The following is a 16,650-nucleotide window of genomic DNA, read 5'->3' as shown; positions in this document are numbered from 1 at the left end:
TGTTCTTTAAATGTGCAAGTGTTGTGTATTCTTAGATTATGGCTCTTATGCTGCTTCGCCAGTAGTCAACTCTGGTTTTTGGACGCAAGGCTACCAAGATCCATCCAAGTTGCGTGTTCCTCTAAGTGCCCGTTTCAATGCTGAGCCTCCCAGTCGTAAAGGTCAAAACTCATTTGAAGGAAATGCGCTTCAGGGTGATGTTTTGGGGCCGCTTCCTAATTGGGGTCCTGGTGTCTCTGGCTACGACGCTGGGGCTGTAGTTGATGGTCAAAATCAAAGGCATCCAGAACTGAATGACTTTGTACCATCTCAACCAGATGATCAATGGCATATTCCTCCCAGAAATGAACTCAATAAGCCAGTCTTCAGTCGCGTGTCACATCTAGAGCCCGTCTACTCCTTTGACACTGGCTCAGGGTACAGACGAGGAAAGGCTATGTTTGTGCAAAGTCGTTACATCCCCGGTGAGCCCCGTTATCCCTTTTGGCCAATCTACTGGCGTTTTGGCAAAAACTGGAGGAGACCTGCCAAAACTGCAGGCCCTGGTGGCTTTTGAAAGGATTCTGCTGGTAAGACTTGAACTCTCTACACAATTGTCTGTCTGAAAATATTGTTTGTGCATATTTCATTTAAAAAAATATTCCCCTTCAGGTCTGGTTTCCAAATGACTTGCTGTTGGCTGTTTCCTTGGTGTCGTGAAGTTTGTGACATGCCAGTGTAGTCTGAATAAAATAATTGGAAAGTTAAAGTATTTATGTGCAATTTTGTCCCCCCCCACAATGACTTTATCATATTTTATTCAATGAGGAGACTGATTTTTAAAGTCTAATTTTTGTGGTGTAACTTGTGTCAGGGTTTAGAATCTTGCAATTTAGAAAAGACTTTTGGAGGGTGAGACTATCAAAGCATGCTTCCCCCCCCAAAAAAAAGAACATTGCCAGCATCAATTCTATTACATTTGCATTAAACAATTTCTTGCTGATGTTCCCTACTTAATAATAAGATTTCAATTTGTGATGGGAATCTTCCCCCTTTAACTCATTCTAAATAGTGTCCTCTTGTATAACCGAAGAACTGATATGCACTCATAGTGGCTTCTGCTTACGGGATGCAGCATAAGCAGAGCATCTTAGAAGCTGGTGATGTCATGCCTTGTGATGATTGGTCGGTGAGGACTTTCTCTCCTCCCCCTTTGCCTTCTTTCAACCCTCCATCCTCACTGCATCTACTACATCATCCACCCACTCCTCTCTCCATCTCCCATCTGACTGCCATCTCTCCCTGTCTCGTCACTGCTTTGCTCCTGCCAGGAAGATGATGTCGATGTTGTGACAATGAGCCTGGCCAATGATCAAGCATGAAGGGAATGCAAGGGGTGTGTCCACTGTCTAGCTTGGGGCTGATTCAGGAGTCAGAGAAGGGAGACGGAGAGAAACAGGGAGGTAGAGAAGACGGAGAATATACACCGGCTTAAAAAAGGGGAGACGAGGAGGAGAAGGAGGAGGAGGGTGGGTGGAGGCTGTCACCGCGCCACGGCGGAGCAGTCTGTGCTGTCATGGACAAATATCGACCAAAGAGGCCCACCACGCTAGCTCTAATGCCACAGCGACCACAAGCCGGCACCCAGGTAGGGATTAGGGATGGCTCCACCCTTGATATTTTTATCTCTTTCAAATGAGTTTGTGTGTGCGAGAGTATGGGTGGATCCTGTACTTAGCAGCAAGCATCATTAGCTCCACACTGTGTGAATGTTTGTGTGTCCTGTCATCATGATACAGCATAGGCTGTGTGTTTGAGTCAGTCTTTGCGGTCGAGTGTATGTGTGCACCGTTTCTGGAAAAATATGAAGATTTTATATGCAGTGCCCATTTAATGGGCAGTGGATGTGGGTTTTGTCTGTTGATAATCGTGCCAGATTCACACAATTAGAAATGTATCAAATTGCAGGTCAGTGCAAATGAATGCTTGGTTTAACTCTGGATATGGGGATTTAATATGTTCAACAGCAATACGATGTACAATATATTACAAGACATGCATACGAGCAAAGCTTAGATGACTCATCATTTCATAAAGAATATTCAAACAAGTTTAGCATTTTTTCAGTGTTTAGTAGGCCAGACCATGCAGGAGCAGTATGCCTTTAAATGAGCTGCATCCTGTTTACAGTGTCAGTTCCTATCAGAGTGGAGTCATCTCCTCGCAGCATCCCTTCATCATCAGCTTTCAAATTGCTTAATAAAAAAGTTCAGGACTTCATGCGAGACTAGTCTTAGAGAGACTATGACTTGTTTAGATCATGTACAGAACGTCTCTGTAATCGTAAGGACGAGCCTTTTGTCCAGAGGGCCTAAACCTGACACATTTGATAGACTGTTAAAAAATATATTGAAATATATATTTTATTATCAGTGATACAATAGACGGCTAAAAATGCGTTACATGTTAAGCTTGACATTGTCTTTCTTTCAGCCTACGATAGTAACGTTATTAGTTTCACTGCAGATTGAAATGGAAACTGAAAGTACATAAATGTGTAGGTGGAGTCTTTTTATATATATATATATATATATATATATATATATATATATATATATAAAGGTCCTTGAACTCATTAGTCCAAAAGGACATATGGTATTGCCAATTAGCTATAGTAACACTACTGATATTTGTGACAGAAAGAGAATTGAACAAAAGAGTAATGTCGTACAGCTGCAGAACAGCAGACTTTCAAAATAAAGTCCTAGAAAAACAATATGCTTTGAAAATAAAAGCTAGGAGAGTGCAGTGGAATTGTTTTGACCCCTGCTATTTTCAGCATCTTGGATTGGATGTCTTCACTGGGGGTTGATATCATTCAAAATCAATAATGTTTTTGCGCTGACATGTAATGAATAATAATCCTGCAATTTTATTTTATGAAGGATTTGACCTTGGCTGTAGGAAAAATGCAATACCAGATTTACAATAAACGTGAATACTCAGATTGCCATGTTTTATCAAATACATTTGTCATGTCAGATTATTGTGAGTGGAATTGCAGTGTTGCAAAACTGTACTGTACCATATTGGAATGTGCTAATCCACTTTACAATTTACAAACAAGGATCTGATACCTAATTATTGAGTCATGGAAATATTAGTCTTTTGTAAATGTCAAAATGCCTATTCTAAAGAAAACCTACTTTTACATAAACAACTTTATGCTAGATTAGTTTCTGTACGTTTGAACATAAAATGATGCGGCGGGCCGTATCTGAAACACCTTTGTAAACCATTGCAGCCCTGTGTTCATTATTTACAATTTCCCAATAGAAAAGAAAGATCCAGATGGACAAAAATATGGACTAAAATTGTACATTTATTTTAGAAGTATCTTGAAATGAGGCAACGGACAAAGGCTAATGCTGCATTAACGGAAGGTGGCAAGTTGGACTTTTGTTTTTTACTCCTGCTCTTTCTCATCATCTGTCCCAAGGACACCATTAACAACAATTCCCTTGGGAAAAAGGAGAGCTGGAAGGAGTCTCGATCTTCATCCCCACACATTACAGGTATGGACACTAGGGGCCCAGACACACAAAAATCTGCGTGGAAAGCAGGTTCCTCCTTCTCAGTGGCGATCTGTAACCACCCCAGCCATCTTTTACATCATTCACCCTTGGAGGTCTCCATGCAGTTCCTTATAAATGTACTTTGCACACTTCAATCTTCTGCATGGACTCCAGAGAATTTATTTCTGCTTCTGCAAAAAAATATGTTTACTTTGTCAACTTTGATACAATCATCATACATTAGTTTATTAACAGTGCAAGTTAGCAAACTGGTATATGATCATGATCTCTGTCCCAAAAATATAAATAATGCGTGTATGGATTTTACAGACCTCCCCGAATTTCCACATCAGGTTGCCGAATGAATAATCCGATGCTTGTCTTTGTGTTGTAAGGGGATAAAACACAACCCGATAGCCAATCAAAAGCAGAGGACAAAGTCCGACCCCGCACCCGCCGCCCAGCCCCTAAACCTCCAACTGCCAATGGGGCCAACAGTAGAGCCAGCACTCAAGCTGCAGCTGGTGACACGCGGGCTCGGCCACGAGACAAACAGCCGCTCGGAGCCACACACGCTCAGTCCTTGAGCGTGCCTCGGAGCCAACGGAGAGGTGGTGCAGCGGGACCAGGTAGAGGAAGAGGGGGAGGGCGGGGAGCAGGTGCCATGAGAGAGAGAAGCTTGGGGGACATCAGAGGGAAGGATGGAGTGACATCAGGGAGAGAAGAACGAAGAGGTGGAAGACTGTGTGATGAGTCCAAGGGCAAGGAGAAAGAGAAAACCATACAGCAAAGAGCAAAAGAAGGAAATGGACTGAAAAGCTCAGGCTCAGTTGGGAGTGGGAAACTCTGCACCAAAAAGGAAAACCTGACTGGACGGGGGAAGCCCAACAACTCGCTCCCAAACCAGGTTTACTTGACGGCCATGGTGGTCCCACGCACACCCGTAGCACCAAGAAAAGAGGACAAGACCCAGGTCCAAGGTAATAAATCACCCGTGGCCTCAAATTGAGGATTGGCTCTGTTGATGTGTCCGTTGACTCTTGATCATGCAACATTGCTGACCGTTTAGACTTCAAGACAGTTTCAGCTGAATAATAATTATGTAATCAATATAACGAAAATGAGTATTGCAAGAAATTGTTCATGTAAATTTGTTGTCAAAGGTTGCGGCATTTACCTTTCAATGTTATGATTTCTTTTTTTACCTTTAATATTCATCAAATATTTTTACAAGACAAGGACCAACCAATTTAGAGCCCCAACTCATACTCTCCTTCTCCTGCCTCCCCTCAAAGTTCTGCCAAGTGTTCATATGGACATTCTTAAATTTAGACATGGTTAGATGATGGACTATCCGTGTCAGTGTCAACCTTAGAAATAAAAAACAACGTACAGATTAGGTTCAGCACGTTGCAGCTATTCCAGGTCTCGCTGTCTTAGCCCACATGAGCATAAAAGTCCCACAAGGGAGAACTTCTGAAAAGAAATTCAAAACTTTGAAAAATAAAGGACTGATCAGAATGGATGTACTTTTAAATGATAACCTTTGTTGATCTTTGCGTGTTTTCTTAGGCCAAAACCATGACAGGAAAAGTCAAAATACCAACAGACAGAACAGAATGTCCCTCAGCTCAGACACAGAGGGACCTCTACCTGAACCCCAACATCCCCATCTATCGCATCGAGCAAACCCTGACATCCGGGAAGAAGAAGGGGAGGAGAAATCTTCCACCCGGAAAGCTCATCAAAGTACAAAATCCTGCCCTGAAAGGGATTCAAAATCTGGGAAGGTCCAGTCAGAAGCCAAGCCAGTGCACGGAAAGGATGATAATGTGACTGGGGCTGAGAGCACCAAATCAGCCTCTCAAGGAGCTCTGGTAGGCGCACAAAATGTACCAAAGAGCGAAGCATCTGCAGGGTTAAATGATGACGCTGCCAAAAACACCCTGGCAGTTGAGGAACACACTCAGGTTGGCGTCAAGGATTGCGTGAACACTAAGAGTGGACACAATGATGACAGTGATGCAGAGACGGTCTATCAGTCAGCCAATGAGGAGGAAGACCCTGAGTATGAGGAGGAGAGGAAAAGGAAAGAAGAAGAAGCAAGGAAGGAAGGTGAGACATGTCGGTTTTCGAAAACGGATGAACGTTTTTATATTTTCAACCGAAACAAAAATCTTTTTGAGCAGTGCCAGCCAAAGCAATATAGCATAAAATAAAAATGGTCCTCATTGAGATTTATGTGATTGTGAAATGAAAAGACCAGACAAGTATTCATTAAGCGGATCGGATTTGTCGGTGTTTTCTGCTCCAAGGGCGGAGGAAAGAAGAAGAACTGAAAATAAAGGAGGAGGAGAAGAGAAAGATGAAAGAAGAGGACTTGAGGAGGAGGCGGGAGGAGGAAGTGAAGAGGAGAAGAGAGGTGGTCGCGAGGGTCAGCAAGCACCCCAAAATAATGGCAACCAAAACATCAGACCAAGAGGAGTCAAATGCGGGGAGGGCAAGTGCCCCCAGAAGCAAGAAGTTCCTCAACCTGTTTTCTTCTGACAACTACAATTCCACTGGTTTGTTACCTCATGCACTGTGGTCATTTTCAAATCCTGGATAAAACATAGCAACAACTAACAAGCCATAATTTGGTTTTCTTAGTGTTTCCGATTCAGACAAAGGTGATATTACTGTGCATTTAAAAAACATGTTAAAGTTGAGTTCTTATAACAATAATACACTTGGAAAGTGACCACGTGTATGATACGTATTGATATTTTTCAGGTGCTGGCTCATTTGGTGTGTTTTCTTGTATTCTGGATGGCGTGGAGCAACAGCAGAGTCACAGAGCGGTGTACAGGTTGACACTTTTACATGTTAACATTCTTATCGACGTGTCATTCAAGACATTAGACTGAAATACTATCTTTATTAACGACTAGGTTTGTCCCCCGCCATTCTGATGAGCTGTACCTGGAAACAGATGACCCGGTTTTAATTCTCAAGCAGTCTGAGGATCTATGGTGTCAGGGTTACAACATGAGGACTGGAGCGACTGGAATCTTCCCTGCTTTTTATGCTGTCAGGCTAACCAGAAATACTAATAAAGGTGAATAAATTAATAAATATGACACTGTCCTAACCAAAGACTAGTATGACTTTGATGCAAGATTTTCTTTCATCATATCTCACTCTCTCAGGACAAAAGGATGGTTCCATAGAGCAGTTCCTGGTGCGATTCTTAGGTTCCGTTCAAGTGCCCATCCACAAAGGCAGTGATGTGCTTTGTGCAGCCATGCGCAAGGTAAGCAAATAGATCTCAAATTCTAAGGGTCAAGATGGAAATACAATTTGTATGGATTAATACTGTATGTTAATTAGGAGCAGTAATCTCAAAGCCACTGTGCGCTTGATTTGTTTGGACGAACAAATTTTTTTTTTCTCTCACTTTAGTGTTTGTAGGAATCATCGAAAATACAACTAAAGCCGTGATGATTTTCTCAGCTGGGTGTCATTGGGTATATATATATATATATATATATATATATATATATATATATTAAAAATAATCTAAATGTATTGAGGGAACGTTTGATTCAACACGGAACAGCACAAAACAAAATTGGTCGAACTCGGGAAAACGTTTGCTGTCAAACCTACTGTACAAGTTTTCAAACTGCAGAAAAAAAAAAGGAATTTACCTCACTGTTCTAATTCTTTTTCAAAGGGATTGTAAATAAAACAGTCTTATTTCCACTACAAAACTGATTTCAATATATTTATTAGTATCTCTGCGTAGTTGTATTTCAGTTTATTGAGGAGAGTGAGAACAAAAAAAGAACAAGAAAATGTTACATTTGGTAGTTTTCATTGACAACGCTGCAGGTGGTATTAACTGATGTGTCAACAGGTTGCATATAATAGACGATTAGCAGGACAGCCTCCCTCGACCTGTGCGGTCGAAGTCAGCGTGAGGGGTGTGAAGATCAGCGTCCAGGACCAGTGTCACGCTGCTCACAGGGTACGAACAGCGTGACTTTTTTTGCCATTCATATTCTTGATTTCTTTGTGTCTATTTCAGGGAGAGCAGTGTTTCCATTTCTTTCATTTGAAGAACATCTCATTCTGTGGCTGCCATCCAAATCATAGCAAGTAAGTGGAACTACTGAGGTCACCAATTTGGAATCGTCTCGTCAGCGTGCTCACCGCACGTGACTCTTATTATTTTAATCTAGGTACTTTGGTTTCATCACCAAACATCCTGACCAACAGCGCTTTGCCTGTCACGTAATGATGGCAGACACAACTTTACATCCTCTGGCCAAGTCAGTCGGGTAGGCCGGTTTTGTATTCAGTTTTTTTTTGCACATTATCCACTTTAGTTTTTAGCCCTTTGAGGTACGATGTTGCAGTTTATTAAAAAAAAAAGTATTCAAAGATAAGTTACTCTTTTGTTTGCATAACTATAAAAACAAATCCAGTTTAAAAGTGCTTGCTTTTTGACAATCCAAAATTAATAACTGCAACATCATACATGTGTGTATTAATAAAACCCAAGAAAAGCAACTGTCATCGTTGTTTGTGAATTCAATAAAGGTGTTTGTCGATTTTCTCATGTCACATGTCTGAACTGCATTCCTTCATGTTTTGCAGGAAAGCTTTTCAGCAGTATTACAAGGAACACATTGGCTACTCTTGTCCCACCGAAGACATCTTCATTGAATGACACTTCTTTTTGCTTCAAGCAACAGTATGTTCTAAATATTAGTGATGTGCATGTGGAATCCATCTAGATCAGGGGCTCCCAACCTTTTTGGATTCAAAATCTACTTTTCAAGCAGCCAACTGCCTGAGATGGATCAGTTCAATGTTAACACCACAAACTCCCACACACCATCTTTTCCAGCCTGCAGTGACTAACCATACAACACTAGCCATAACTGACCCTAAGAGGAACAAAACCTAAAACCAGATAGAACACAGGTAGATCTCTGAGTTTGGAAAAAAATCAAATCAGAAAAAAAAAGTAGCTTATTAAAATATTTTTAAACTGATTTAAAACACCTTCATCATATGTTTCAAGTTTTCAATTAGCTATGGGGAATCAAAAACAAAAAACGGATAGTTTTAACCTGGTTTTAAAAACAGTATAGCAGCTCCATTTTAAATCACCCCCAAACAAGATTTGAGAATGACAATTCATGCAGGTTATGCACTACTGAGATTCTTTTCTTTCTAATAGGGTGCCCAAATTCAAAATATGCTATAATAATGAAGTCCAGCTGGCTTGGAGGTAGTCTTGGTTTGTGGGGGGGGAGGGATTACATCATAAACTGGACCACTTCAATGACCAATGTGAGACTGCTTGCATGTTTGAGTGTTCTTGTCTGCATCCACATACAGGCAACAACTTTTGCCTGTATGTCACATAGCCATGTCTAGATGGAAGGTTGGACCCGATCATGTGAACTATCCAAAATTGTAACGTACAGCAGACCTGCCCAGGACCACACATACTCAAAACATAATGTACTTTAGGAATAGGCCTGCAAAGTTAGAAAGACAATAAAATAATGTTTAAATGATCAATAGAGACTTTTTAAATGTGGACATGATTCAAATGATGATGATTCAAATTTGACTCTTTATTCGTGTTTAAATACATATGAGTTCCTGCCACAATAGATGCTCTACACGCCACCTTAAAGGGGAAGTCAACCCCAAAATGTTCTTAATAATATGTAGTATGAGCCCCCACTCGTCAAAACCTAGTGTTCCGATGAATGTTTTGTTTATGGAATATGAATGAAAGAAGCAAAATCCACTTGTTTTCATCCATCCCAGGGGGGTATCCATTCTGCCACTTGCTGTTGATTGAAAATGACATCACAGTTGCCAGGTCTTAACCAATCACGGCTCAGCTTCAGAAAACTGGTGAGCCATAATCGGTTGTGACCTGAGACCTGAATAAAAACAGGTGGATTATGTCAGTTTAAATAATATTCCACAAACAAAAGATTAATCAGAACACTGTGTTTTGACTAGTTGCACAGGAAAAATGATTACAAAGAAAATTTGACTTCCTCTTTAAACTCATCCATTTAGAGTACATAGTGACTCTTGTTGAACAAAACTGTGTTCCTTTTGTTCCCATATTATATTTTTTTACATGATTATTTTTATCTTTTGACTAAAATTACAGTTTGCCTTGCTGTAATAGTAGATACTACTTGAAAGCACACATTAGCAGTCGATCTTTGGTCATACTGCAATCCTAGATACGTATAAATGAAGAGGGCATGAAGTGTGCATCTATCCTCAGCAAGATGTATCACTTTTCAACATCGTTTTGAGTAAAGTCAGCTGTCTGAACTCAAACTTCTCAAAGTCCTTGTGCCTCTCGTGTCATCGAATTGTCTTCTTTATTGACTCAGCACAGCCAAACAAGGGCTTCTTAATAACTTCCATTTGCTGTTTAAAGTAGTGTATCATAAAGTAATGGCCCTGCTTTTTCTTTGCACATACTGTATGAAAACAAAGTGTTTGAAAATAATACAAACGTGTCACTTTTTATCGTACAATCCCAAGACAATCTACAGTGGTTCAACAGTTCTGACATTGTTTGTTTTTTGCCCACCACAAAAGTAGTGTTCCTGAGTAGGGGTTGCACAACTTCAGACAAGATACAGAAAAATAAAATAAAAAAATACATGATCTGAGATAACCCTTAAAAGTTTGTCCTCCTTTTGGGCCCATCACAGCAGAACATTTTGGGAATCTGTCACGTTTGCAATAATGACGGACCTCTTCCTACAGCAGAATAATTTCCCAATCTCCTTCCACCATCATTGTGAAAAAAAATGTCATGATGCCTGACTTTTTTTATTGTTATTTGTACCCCTTTACTGGTTTTCCATCACTTCACAGAAGATACACATTCAGAAATAGAAGACAATGTTAATCAATTAAAGTATTGAAGTCATCTAATTGAGAGCCCTCTTGCTGCAAGCAGCTCTGCTTTCTCCTCAAGCCAAAAACATGTGATTGGTGACCCATCTATGTCCAAACAATTCTGAGTAGTAAAGTTGACAAATGAATTGGTCTGTACAACCCCTATTCCTGACATGCAGTTTTTTGTAAGCACTGTGTAGTGGCCTAGGTGTTCTGTGCAATTGAGTGTGATGTTCAACACCGCAGCCTGTTGTCTTAGCAGTCAACATTATCCTCAGCCAGGGGCGCAGATTGGATTTTGGAAGTGGGGGTATGGGGAGCAACTGAAACTAAAATATTTCTTATTGTGACTAATTTCCCAACGTTACAGAACAATTAACTGCCACAGCTCGGATAGTCTACTTGTCTGCATTTTGAGACAATACTGTGATTTCAACTTTTTTTTTTTCTTATTCTGAACACTAAAACCGGCTACCTGTTCCCAGTAACTCCACAACCCCTTGCATGGTAAAAAAAAAAAAAAAAAGGGTGTCACTAAGAACGAAAATAGAAATTTAAGTACATTTTACTACGGATAGAATTGATCCAGGTACTCTGGTTTGTTTTCACATTCCCAAAACATGGATGGATGGATGGATGGATGGATGGATGGATGGATGGATGGATGGATGGATGGATGGATAGCATTGAGTACATGATACAAGACAAAAGAAAAAGTTACGTTGTGATCCCCCCACCCACAACTGTGCCCCATCTCCCATTTGCGTTGATGCCCTGAGCTCACATGAACTTACATTGTTGTTTCCTGTTTAAATCTGATCACACTAGTCTGGCATGCGCTTAAATAAATATGAAAAAAAAAATACCTCAACTGCAAATGAACTCCAATTTTTAAGGACCTCGGTATATAAAAATCATCTGGCCTTCACACTCACCAGATCTGGACCCAGAAATGAGTAGTACTGCCTTATCAAGTGATGAATTCACCCATCAGAACATGAACTTCATCATGGTGGGTGACTGAAAACAAGCTGCTGAATGACAGATTTAAGCGGGAAATATATGTTGAAGTGTTTTATGCAAAAAAGAGTGCCTATTTATTTTTCTTTTATGATTATGTTGTCTATATTTACTGTTGTCTTCAGATGAATTCTTTATTTGTACAGCTTGGTATTAATTGGTTCACTAATATCGCTAACATGGTTATTTCAAGTGGAAAAAAAAAGTGGTAAAAAATCTCAGCAAACCTCAGGTTCTGACCTCAAGATGTAATTTTGAAGTAAAATAGAACAATTAAACACACAGAAATGATCAATTCCAAACTTTAATGGGGAAGCTTTTGATTATTTCCATGCCAGATAGCCCAGCTTCAGTGGAGATTGTTTTGTCCCCTTGAACGTCTTACTTCATCTCTTCAGTTAAAGGGATCAACTGTACATAATTATCCAAATACATGGAGAGTGTATGTTTGTATAGAAGTTATTATTCTATACTGGAAGTTTGACCAAACCATGGGTGAAACACTGCATGATATTGATGTTGAATTATGCACAGACTAGTGCCGATGATGATGGTTAATTGGTTATTCCTGTCAATAAAACACATTCAAGAAAGCAGGAATGAGACGTGTATGACATTGCGTGTACCAACTGGCCACAACATTATAACTCCTTGCACATGCTAATAAGATCCGATCAATACAAGACCTGTTTTTTTTAGACATGTCTCTACAAAGACAATACTGTACCGCCTAAATACATTTGGCTTGATAACATTTGTCTACCTATTTTAGTAACAGCTGTTGACATAGTGCAGTTGTACACCTAGTTCACTATAGTGAATTTAAATATTTAATACCTGATACCGAATAATTAGTAGGTCCAACAGTGTCAAACACAACTGAACATGATCGTCACTCATTCCAAATGTTGGAATATTTTCTAAGTGTCAGCGGGGGCTGTCACAAAAAATGTCCGTGCCACGCTGGTTCCGCGGTCGGACTAAAATGACTAAATTAACTCTACTACGCTTGATTCTTCTTTTTTTTTTTTTTTTAAATTTGAGTACTATATTTGAATCATGCAGTCAATTATATGTGCTGGACAATGGCAAAACGGGTGGGTTGCTTCAGAAAGGACATGCAAAACGTGCCAAATAAATCACGCGAGTGACAACCCTTGATGGGATAAGCCAAAAGTTGCACCAACAGAAATTAAACCAGTAAGAACCTAGATTTTTACCAGTCTTAAGTAGCCTGTGTCAACACTTTTGTCACCTTTTGCCATGACAGCTATTGTAAGTCAATGCTGTAATCATTTTTGTAGTTATCAGAAATAGTCAGAAACAATTACATCTTTAATAGCTTTATCGTATCTATCAGTCTAATACCCCCATTCCAATAAAATATAGAGCATAGTTGAGTGTACAGTTAAAGGACAGCTAGGTTATAAACTTTCAGTCACCAAGTTCTAAAATAAGCTTAACAATACGCTAAAATTGTACAGTGAGGTCTTTTTGTTATACGTACTTTCTTACATTAGAGGTTAAAGTATTTTCATGCTACTAAACTACTCAGATGTGAATGACAGTAGTGTGACACAGGCAAGAAAAAAAATTGTATTATAACCGAGAGCATGGATGGTGAAGGCTCAGTTTTCAGAAGAGTCCGTCTCCTCTGTGGAGCCGTCACTCTCCACCTCCATCTTCCTCCTGTGGTGGATGTTCCTTCTAGGTGAGGCCTTTCTCTGCACCTCCTTCAGCATCCCCACCGCACTACTACTACTGTTGCTGCTGGGGCTGACTGAGATTTGGGCGATGCTGCGGGAATGAAGGCAAATTGGGCCAATTTAAGGAAACCGCAACGAGAACTGAAGGTGAAAGGAAAAGCATGACGAGGAAGACAATCTATGCATATCTCACAGTTTGTCAAGTTCCTGGTCCATCTCTGGGTCATTCAGTACCTCGGTTTTACACGGTAAGGCTCCTGTAACCGACAAGCAAAGACTGAAGATTTCCATTTCCACATATCCATCTACATGAACTAATCCTGTCTTGGTATTCAGCATGACATAATGACAAGGAGAATATTTACCAATCATTTGGTTTATGGTTTCATGCTTAGCCAGGCTCCTCAGTAAACTGGAGTATGACAACTTGGCAGTCTCTTCCAGTGCTTCTTGTAAGCAGGACCTGGGAGGGTGGCTACACACAACACACGCACATGCAAACACACGGTTATTAAGCAAGTCCAGCGGAGTCCTGAATTGCAGAAGGATGAGGTGGACGCTCAGGGGGAGAAGGAACTAAAAATGAGACTTTCAGAGAATCTCCTGTGGTGCAGATGAACCCCAATGCCCCTCAAAAAAATTGGGTGATTCATTGATTAATTCGAAGGAAAAAAAAACAAGAATCGTCAGACGAATTGATTATTAAAATAATTGTTAGTCGCAGGCCTACAGTTGTATAACCAAGATTCCATACATATACACAAACACAGGCTATATAAAGAGGCTGGATACATTTCAACTGTACTGTATAATCTATCAGTATCAGTTCCTGGTGAGACTAAAATTGGTGAGACTAAAATTGCTCGACCTGTTTTTGATGCGGTCACAGAGTGCATCTATACACCCAGCCAGAATGGAAGCGTCGACCTCTAAGTCCTGTTTTTTGTTATTTCCTTCTGTAGTCAAGCAAGAAAGTGGTTCGTCAGAAGTTGATGTTGGAACAATAACTGTGTTTGGACTTTTCCCAGCTAACAGATCCTGGTAGATCAGCAACACGCTATCCAGGAATTCTACAAGCACAATTGGGAGTTAGGGTTAGAAGAACAGTAGCAACACACAGAAAAGGGAATCAAGAATGATGTCGAATTTGAATTCATTTTTCAATGTATTGAGTGTAAAACAGGATTAACTGAATCTAAATCGATCAAGAAGTAGGGCTGTGATATGCTCTCCAAATCAAACTGTTAAAATATATTATTTTTTAATTAACTTGTCATTGCTGTCATCAAATCAAACTGCTATCAATTGTTATCAAACTTCCAGTTAATAAGTGCGTTGTACTTTCCGAAATAAACAAATCAAAAGTGAATGTCAACGTTAACAATAAGATTGTTTAAAACCAAAATGGACGTACATTTTAAGCACGTCGGAATATCTGTTTTCGATCACATAAAATCGATAAATGATTGCATGATTACCCAAAAGGCCCTGCAGTCTTTAAAACATGAAACAGTACCTTGGTAGTAGAATTTCAACTGGAAGGCATACAGGAAGTCCGAGAAAGACATCAAGGAATCGGAGCCACCATCCATCAAAACAATGCTAAAGGGACACAATAAGAGCATTTGAACACATTGTAATGCTAACAGGGGGAATATAATGCCCACAAACACTATGAGTATTCAGTCACTGTCTGCAAACAACATTGCAGATGAGGCTCACCCTCTCAGTGTATAAATCCAAAATGATAGATCATTGCAAACAAAATATCCAGGGATTTATACTGAAATTGTGTTATCTGTGATGTTGCAATTAACGAACCTGGCTGCACTCTTTACTACCTCCACTGGGAAGTCTGGACATAACAACTGGAGCAGAGAGCAGTACTCCAAAATGGACAGAAGGTCTGAAAGGAACAAATACAAAAAAAAAAAAGATCATTTGACATGAAACGTGCAAGAGCGCTGCTCAGTTAGGATAATTGTTATAACATACTCTTGGAATATCTTTTTTTAATGATTTTAATTCCAGCACCTATGTCTAAACACAAACAAGTGATCCATTTGTGTTTATCAATGAGTATATTAATATTTTGTGCAGATCTACTCGTTGAAGAACACTAACTATTTGTCCTCACTCAATTGAATTTTCAAGGTCATTTGGTCAAATGTTTTCTTCTGTTTTACTTTCAAAGTGTTTCCCTCACCTCCACTCTTGCCAATTTGCCGGTAGCATCTCCAGAAGACTCTGATAAATGAGGCTCTATTATGAGGGGTGGCCCTGATGTAGTTAAATTCTCGGAAGAGGATGTGGTTACTATTCTTTACGCTGCTAAAACTACAGACACACACAATAAATATGTTCAAATATATTAGACACACACACACATATACTAGACAAGTTATGTAGATTAGAATACAATTCCTGTAAATTAGCAGCCTAATAAATGTGACATACTATTCAGCGAAGTAGCTGATTACGCCAAAATGGGTGTATTCCACTTTGTGCTCCAGCAGTTGGGTCAGAGCATCACTCAGGTAAAACAACACATGACTGTCAGCTGTGAAGCAAATAAACAACAATTAAAAAACACGATCTGAGAACTGGGGTTGTCCCAGGTTGTTGTTGTTTTTTGCATGAACTCAAAATGCCACCATGGATGACCTCAAATTCAAAGCTAAGGAAAAGCAGACTTGAACAAGTCTCTAGGAAAGAACATACCAAGATATTCGTCGACCGAGACAGTTGGGTTAAAACGATTCAATCCTGACGTCATATCGACAGAAAAAGATGAACATTAAGTCTTCCGAAAATACATTACACGATATTCTTGAGTCCCGCTTGACAGTACTCATATGTGATGAGTCTCAGGATTTGCTAGTTCGTTTATCCTTCAGTCTGGATTCGAATGTGTATGTACAAACCGGATGTTGTGAGTCACCATTCGAATAGCGTGTTAAAACAAAAACGAATATATGGTTCCTACCCTTCTCTTTGGAAAGGCGAATGTCCTTTTTTATCTCCACTACGCTTGAAAATAAGCAAATGCTGTTCTCAGATAAATAGCTTAAACAAAATGTTGAGGATTTACATAGTAAGAAAACTCAAAACCTGGATTTACCAACATGAAGTCCTACCAAGATTCCTTTGGCCCTTTCTTGTCTAGTTTTTTTTCATCAGTTTTTTTTTTTTAAATAATATAACATTGCAATAATTATTGGATTAATGGCATACAGTAAACACGTTTTTTTTCGGTTAGATGAAAACTCATTTGTGTATTTTTGTTCGAATTCTGATTTCTTCGAGAACCGGGACGTTCAAAAACCGAGGTTTGACTCTTTCCAAGGATCAAAAAGCCCATCCTGGACCAATTAAATCGGTCCTCAATTCAAAGTTACACTTTAGGGTGGAGCTTAGTTTGAAAATTGACC

General features: G+C 39.7%; 2 protein-coding genes across 3 annotated transcripts; one reads left to right on the top strand and one right to left on the bottom strand.

Moving 5' to 3' along the window:
- The first annotated feature begins 1,296 nt into the window (after positions 1–1,296).
- mapk8ip1a (mitogen-activated protein kinase 8 interacting protein 1a) lies at positions 1,297–11,748 on the top strand. Its single transcript, XM_061283778.1, has 12 exons — positions 1,297–1,627; positions 3,479–3,554; positions 3,950–4,534; positions 5,127–5,669; positions 5,870–6,118; positions 6,327–6,402; positions 6,485–6,651; positions 6,743–6,846; positions 7,453–7,563; positions 7,624–7,694; positions 7,778–7,876; positions 8,196–11,748. Exons 1-12 carry the CDS (start codon positions 1,556–1,558, stop codon positions 8,266–8,268), a joined length of 2,226 nt encoding a protein of 741 aa, XP_061139762.1. The 5' UTR covers positions 1,297–1,555; the 3' UTR covers positions 8,269–11,748.
- Positions 11,749–11,803: 55 nt separating this feature from the next.
- On the bottom strand, positions 11,804–16,176 carry cstpp1 (centriolar satellite-associated tubulin polyglutamylase complex regulator 1). Of its 2 annotated transcripts, none has more exons than XM_061283779.1 (9): positions 15,941–16,176; positions 15,677–15,779; positions 15,426–15,556; positions 15,041–15,125; positions 14,736–14,821; positions 14,088–14,289; positions 13,585–13,694; positions 13,413–13,476; positions 11,804–13,310 (listed from the first exon to the last, which is right to left on the bottom strand). In XM_061283779.1, exons 1-9 carry the CDS (start codon positions 15,993–15,995, stop codon positions 13,142–13,144), a joined length of 1,005 nt encoding a protein of 334 aa, XP_061139763.1. In that variant the 5' UTR covers positions 15,996–16,176; the 3' UTR covers positions 11,804–13,141. The 2 variants fall into 2 exon arrangements, with proteins under 2 accessions (XP_061139763.1, XP_061139764.1); XM_061283780.1 differs by having other exon boundaries at positions 16,041–16,172.
- Between the last annotated feature and the right edge of the window lie 474 nt (positions 16,177–16,650).

The sequence above is a fragment of the Syngnathus typhle genome, linkage group LG7, assembly GCF_033458585.1.
Source record: "Syngnathus typhle isolate RoL2023-S1 ecotype Sweden linkage group LG7, RoL_Styp_1.0, whole genome shotgun sequence".
Lineage (NCBI taxonomy): Eukaryota > Metazoa > Chordata > Actinopteri > Syngnathiformes > Syngnathidae > Syngnathus > Syngnathus typhle.
This window is presented reverse-complemented; position numbering and strand designations above follow the sequence as displayed.

What these genes read in the sequence shown, in the direction of transcription:
- cstpp1 (XM_061283779.1), bottom strand. Translation starts at nt 15,995, where the DNA reads ATGACGTCAGGATTGAATCGTTTTAACCCAACTGTCTCGGTCGACGAA. An exon ending in CTCGGTCGACGAATATCTTG is followed by an intron (nt 15,780 to 15,940) that starts GTATGTTCTTTC and finishes TTTGCTTCACAG; the next exon opens with CTGACAGTCATGTGTTGTTT. An exon ending in GCAAATTGGCAAGAGTGGAG is followed by an intron (nt 15,126 to 15,425) that starts GTGAGGGAAACA and finishes TGTTCCTTTCAG; the next exon opens with ACCTTCTGTCCATTTTGGAG.
- mapk8ip1a (XM_061283778.1), top strand. Translation starts at nt 1,556, where the DNA reads ATGGACAAATATCGACCAAAGAGGCCCACCACGCTAGCTCTAATGCCA. An exon ending in AGAAGAAGCAAGGAAGGAAG is followed by an intron (nt 5,670 to 5,869) that starts GTGAGACATGTC and finishes TTCTGCTCCAAG; the next exon opens with GGCGGAGGAAAGAAGAAGAA. An exon ending in AGTCACAGAGCGGTGTACAG is followed by an intron (nt 6,403 to 6,484) that starts GTTGACACTTTT and finishes ATTAACGACTAG; the next exon opens with GTTTGTCCCCCGCCATTCTG.